General features: G+C 35.7%; 1 protein-coding gene across 5 annotated transcripts in view; it reads right to left on the bottom strand.

Moving 5' to 3' along the window:
* Window positions 1-1,350: 1,350 nt before the first annotated feature.
* LOC112505674 (metal tolerance protein C2) overlaps window positions 1,351-6,311 on the bottom strand; it is a 12,455-nt gene continuing 7,494 nt past the window's right edge. Inside the window, exons 7-11 of one of the 5 annotated variants that reach the window (XM_025109573.1) lie at window positions 3,170-3,208; window positions 2,710-2,860; window positions 2,332-2,421; window positions 1,891-2,089; window positions 1,351-1,784 (exon numbers count right to left, since the gene is read on the bottom strand). In XM_025109573.1, the coding sequence (XP_024965341.1) occupies window positions 1,765-1,784; window positions 1,891-2,089; window positions 2,332-2,421; window positions 2,710-2,860; window positions 3,170-3,208 (499 nt within the window). In that variant the 3' untranslated portion in view covers window positions 1,351-1,764. Of the gene's footprint in view, window positions 2,090-2,331; window positions 2,422-2,709; window positions 2,861-3,169; window positions 3,209-6,311 lie in introns of all 5 variants that reach the window. The other 4 variants (XM_025109575.1, XM_025109576.1, XM_025109572.1 and 1 more) reach the window with 4 other exon arrangements.

Genomic DNA, 6,311 nt, shown 5'->3' with positions numbered 1-6,311 from the left:
AATATGCATCAATAAACAATATTTCATGCATAAATTTTTTTTAAAAGTTTTTGTCAAATATTTTATAATATAATATAAATATACATGAATGGATCTGGTCCTAACATTAAACAGATGCAATAGCATTCCTTACCCAAAAAATTAATACAATTAATAAAGTACTTTTTCAATGTAAGGAATAAAAAAATAAAAATAAAACTTTTCTCCTTCTTAAATAATTATTTTTTGAAAATTTCTCTTTCCTATTTTTTTCCATTTTGAATATCTTTTATGAACAAAAATTCACAAAATCTTTATGTCTAAATGGGTTGGAGATGTTCAGATTAAATAACAAAGTTGTCGTTTTAAACTGTATTATAAAATGGGTTTTAGACTTTTTTCATGACTATATTTTAATGATTGTCATAATTATTTTTATATATTTTGAGAAAAAAATAAAAAAATATATATGAATTTTTATATTTTAAATGATTAAATCATTGAATATTTTTTTTAACAAATAAATCTCTGCTATTACAGAAATTAGATTCCTCAAACAGTATAGAAATGATCCAAAATCAGTTATTGTCGTATTTGTAGTGTTGGGGAATTTTTGGTTTAACAAAATCTAAGGTGCATTCGTTGTATAAGAAAACAACACCTATAATATTTGGTTTTACAAGAACTAAAAGGTATATCTTTTAATTAGAGATGGTTAAAAATCAGTTATATTGCCCCGATATTTTACCGAAAAAAAAAATAACGTATTGTAAATTATATATCTAAGTTCTTCAAGATTTCTAGAAGATCTTTAAGTTTTTTTATTAAAAACCTTGAGTTTATTTCAAGTTTTCCAAGTTTTTTTAGAAGTTTTTTAAGTTTTTTCAAGTGTTCCTATATCAGATTCCAGAAATCGTAATTATAAAAACTACATAAAAATATTTTAAAAATATTTAAAGTGTAATTAAATGACATATTTAGATGTTTTGAAGTGTTTCAATAAGATATTGTCCAAAAATACAAAATTATCAAAAAGCAACTCTATGTTCAAAATTAATTTTTGGAAAAAGTAACTAGGACCAACTTGCGCCTGCCCGAGACTAGTTCTAAAAACCCGCTATGGTTAAAGAAGACTGGGCCATGAATTTCTGATCTGGACCGAGAACAGTTAAAAAAATCAAGAACAAGGACCGATTTAGGCCCAGCTCGGCCCATGACCGGCTTTTTGGCCATCTCTACCACAACGAATGTTGCAATGGCTCAATAGTATCCGGATTACTAGAAAAACCAATCCTTTAAAGTCAAAGATTCAAGACCCACCACAAGTGAAAGAGTTTGCATGAGTATTTATCATACATAAGACACCCATCCTAACCATGAAAGCATAAAACACAATCCCAGAGAAGACGATCCAAGATTGGTGTTCATTAAAACAAGAAGAAATCGAAGTTCAATACCCAATGTCAAAACCTAAAAACCGAAAGGCAAAACCAAGGCCAGTAACCAGCTCATCAGACAAGATAGAACAGTATATACACTGGCCTCGATTCAACTAGCTCCTCAAATCTTTACAATGTTCAACCAAGCTAATAAAAATGACTTTTACTCGGGTATTTCTTACCCTCTCATACTTGTATACTTCCTTTTCTCTGGTGTTCAAAATATCTACCAGTGTAAGAGTTTCCAATAGCTCAGGCTTGGGCTCATGCCGGGTCCAATTGTGCGGTGAAATCTTGTATGCCTAAATCATGGTATAAATCACGCACAAAACCAAGTATGGGTTCATCATCCACCCCTTTTTTCACCTGTTAATACATCCACAAAAACAACTGCATACGTTAGTTGTGGTCTGACTTCATGAAAGGCGAAATAAAGGAATGACACAATGGAGATGGAGTAGCCTTTCGTAACCAAACCAAAACAAACTTGGTATATCCCACTTGAGAGCGATGTCTATGAGAGATGGGATGTACGAAGACCTGTCACAGTCCAAACCAAAACACGCCGAGTATATCCCACCCGGAGGTGAGGTCTTTGAGGGTGGGGTGAGATGTACGCAAACATGGCCTCGACCCAAAAGAGTAGAGCAATTGTTCATGAAGGCCCACAGCTTGTGCAAAGTGTGCGAGAAAAAGGAAAGAACATACAATCAAGAACATGAAAACGAGAAATGTAGTGCTAAAATTTGAAAAAACAACATTGAAACATATAAACAGATAAAACATACAAAATGCCACATGTCTACTGGGTTGTAGGCAAAAGTTTCTCCACTCAAAAGCACACATATAGATATAGTAATGTTGGATAGCTGCCACAAGGGTTGTTGTCCAAATAACTTCTCTTAAAATTTACCTGTAGTGAAACTGAGCCGACCACGTGAGCTGGCACAAATTCCCAGAATTGAGCTTGAGATACTTCAATAACATCTTCAAGAGAAGCCACCTGACAAAAAATACAAGTCAAAAACAAAGATGTTAAAGGAAAAAAGTTAGAATCGATCATGTCACGACACCAACGTAGTGGTCTGTAAAGAATACACGATTGAGGTGTTATAAATGTAGTAGTGGGACTACTTAGTAGCTTATACTTTTGAAAACAAATTATAGTGTACCAATGCAACTTCGTTGGAATTTATCACTTACAAAATGACACCGGGGTTTCCATTATGTGGAGGGAATTAGTGTGGTACCATGTCTACATGAGAAGTTAAAGTTGTAATAATTTTAGTACCTGTCTCCAGCATTTGCTCAACGCTGATGACGGAATATTAGGCGGCGCCTCCTGAAGAAGGATGCCACCGCTTGTTTTGAAAAGTGGCATAGCAAGCATAAATACGGTGAATGAAACTAGTCCCAAACACAAAACTTCAGCATTCTCAACCCTGAAAAATGGAGAACAAAGTGATGTCATAAGTGTAAATGTGTAATACTTATTTTCCCCTCATATTACATGACTAAGGGGATGTTCGGTTCAGGCGGAGAAATAAAAATGGAAATGAAAATGGGAATGAATTTTCATTCCCCCCTAGTTTAACAAGGAATGAAAATTTGGGCTTCTTGGGGAATGAACTCATTATATTATATAAAAACAAACAGTTTCTTCTATTTTCATTCTCATTAATTACTGCTTAATAACTCTAACCAAACACCCTCTAAGAATTAAATATTTGTTTGCCAAATAAAGAACTTACCCGAGGCTCAATAGCCAAGAAGCCAGAATCAAGCCTGCACTGGAAAAACAACACAACACCAGTTTTAAGATGAGATCTATGAACAGCCATGCCAAGAACCAAAAAAGAGTTGCCTGCAGGATAAAGTATACTCCCCAAGTCCCTAAACAAGAGCCCCACTTGACTAGGCACATAGTTCAAGGGAAATGCCTCGATAAAGTATACTTCCCATATCCCTAAATAATGTAATATTTGACTAAGTACATAATTTAATTGAAGTGTTTGACCAGTAATCAAATATCTAAATCACCCCTCAATAATGATAAAATTAGGGAATCTTGTGGGTCAGAATAAATGTCATCATAATTTGTAATGGCTACCAAAGGGTAAAGAGGTAATCCTCAATTGAAACTTGCCATAAAACAAATGTTGAGTTCACGTAGGGGCATCCCGAAAAGAAAATTGTTGCATTTCTGGGAAAATGATGGGTTAAGATTAGTGTTGAGAACCCAACTACTAATTGCCATTCGGCTGGGTACTTTCCTATACAACATGTCATAACAATGCTTCCAGTGGTGTGATTAACTATCTTATGCTAAAGATGCAAGAATTATGAGCTCAGATCTTCTGTCCAGATTGGAAGTAATCTGCAATATTTTCAGCAATAGCAGCCTCATAACACTTCATTGGAAAAAAGGTAACTGCCCAAGTATCCAAATTGCACAAACATGTACAATTGATTTATCTTCTATATTAACATGTAATCAAATCAATCAAAGTTTTTTTTTCCTTTGCCAGAATGAAAATCACAAAGTTGATTCATGATGTCAACCTTGAGAAATGACCTATCGAGTATAGACGATCTTGGTCTGGCAAAATTTATCAAATTGAACAGCATAACTTAAGAAAGAGTGTGGTACCAACTACAGACACAGACATTACAGATGATGCATAGGGTTAACGAAAATGTGCCTTAACACAGTGATCACAAAAGTATATCCCAAATTTTTATAATCTGTTAGCTTAAAAAATGGGCCACATAGAAGAACCAATGTGGGAAAACATGTATTTATTTAATTAGAAAACTGTACATACTTCCTTTTGCTTAATAGTTCAGCTAGGGGAAGTTTCAATTCCTTAAGTTTAGGGATTCAATTAGTAGTTTCCATTTTTGGGGGGCATAATCTTTTGCATATAACTCACATGACAGTTGTAGGGGCAGCATTAGGGTAGCAAACTATGTGTAGAAGTATGTAGTTAACATAGTTGGGAGAAGGAGAGACTAGAAGGGTAGAATGTGAAACATGAGGGGGTATGGAGAGCAAATAGATAGGTTATCGAGCTTTGAGATGGATAGAGGGATGTTTAGTGTGTAGTATTATTCCAATAAGTTCCTATGCTTTCTCTACTTAAATGTGTAACCTTTTTTACTATATACTGTTTACGATTTACTAGTCTTGGTTTTTTCAAAAGCTCTACATTTTTTACTTTTTGGTCCCAAGCTCGTCCCTATATTCCTACTTCATCCAAACTTCTTAAAGCACTCAGCCTTTCACCAAAATCTTTTTGCAAACACTTTCCGCAAGCAGGGGGTATTCATAGAAACAACCGCTCTACTACTTGGGGTAGAGGACAAGTATGCATACATCCTCCGAATCCTACTTCCAAATGAGACATAATGGGTGTGTTTTGTTCGGTTGAATATGATTTCAGTCAATGTTATTGCTGAGAAGTATAGAACCCCAAAATGGTTATGTTATGAAGCATAGAAAAGCTAGGGAGTTCCTCAGCCCTTCATTGCCTATTTTTTTTGAAGTTTTTTCCTTCAGGCCGTCATGGCTAGCATTTTATTAGTCTCCGGTGCTAGATTTTTCTTTCCATCTCTCCAACCTGGAAAATTTTCCCGTTTGTCAGATCATTACCCATTGTTCTGTTGCTTCTTCTAGCTCTGTTGTTTAGTCAGAATGTCCGAGACACAATCAATAGAAGTTACTCAACCCGCAGAGCACACAGTTCGTCTCAGGCAGCCGAAAGAATTGCAACATATCCAAGCAACACACAGATTGGATGGAAAAAACTATCCAAATGATCTCAATTAGTCTCAACCATGTTGAAAAGAGAAGGAAAAATCAGCCATCTCACTAGCATTGGACCAAAACCAGAAACATGAGAGGAAGAAGATTCTATGTCCATAGCAAGGTTATGGAGTTCTATGGTCACCGAAATAAGTGACAAAATAATGTTCATGGCTGATGCCAAAGGCACTTAGGATGCAATTCAATAAAATTATTCAAAGCAAGAGATGCAGCTCAGGTGTACGAGGTGAAGGTTAAACTACGGCAGCAAAGCCAAGCAGCAAAAAGTAATCAAATGAAATCTTTATGGGGGGAACTTGATCACTATAGGGCATTAGGGTGACCCAGACCAAGTGTCGAAGAATGCTGCAATACCCAAAAGCTAACAAGACACAGTTTGTGTTTTCCTCGTAGGTTTAAACATAGAGTTTGACCAAGTAGGATTCAAATCCTTGGAAAATCATGGATAAATCAAGTGGTGGCCATTATTAAAAGTGAGAAGAGCAGGACTTTTGATCTGTAGATTTCTTCTTGTAAATAGCTCGACCATGGAGGCTAAAAGTGTTAAACTAATACATTGAACGTTGAAAAGAGAACTGGTTCCAAATCTGAAAAGAATGACCTGTTGAATGCACAAAATCAGGATGGAGTATGGTGCACTTATTGCAAAAAAGTGTGTCATGCTAGCAAAAAGTGTTGGAAATTAAACGGGAAGCCTCCAAGTGATGACTAGGGAGAGAGGTCAAGACCACGTGAATAGGGGCAAACTTGTGTTGCTGTTGATGCGACAGAAGGAAGAAGCCAAACAAGTACCAAGAAGAGGTGGAGAGGGTGAGATCATTCTTTAGTAATTCGGAAAAACCTACACCAGTACCTGTTCTTTGGCATATTCAGGTGAGCACTCATTAACATTTGGATTTAATATCTCATAAATACCTYTCAAGCCTACGCTGTTACAGAATACAGCAGACAAAATCTGAAAGAGCAGGCAGGACCATGATTTGATATAGCGGTTATCGCAATGGTAAAGTGGTGGTATAATGGTCCAAAATAGCGATTCATATAAAAACTAGAACTACATATGTGTG

The sequence above is a fragment of the Cynara cardunculus genome, assembly GCF_001531365.2.
Source record: "Cynara cardunculus var. scolymus isolate 2C chromosome LG 2, CcrdV1, whole genome shotgun sequence".
Taxonomy (NCBI): domain Eukaryota; kingdom Viridiplantae; phylum Streptophyta; class Magnoliopsida; order Asterales; family Asteraceae; genus Cynara; species Cynara cardunculus.
This window is presented reverse-complemented; position numbering and strand designations above follow the sequence as displayed.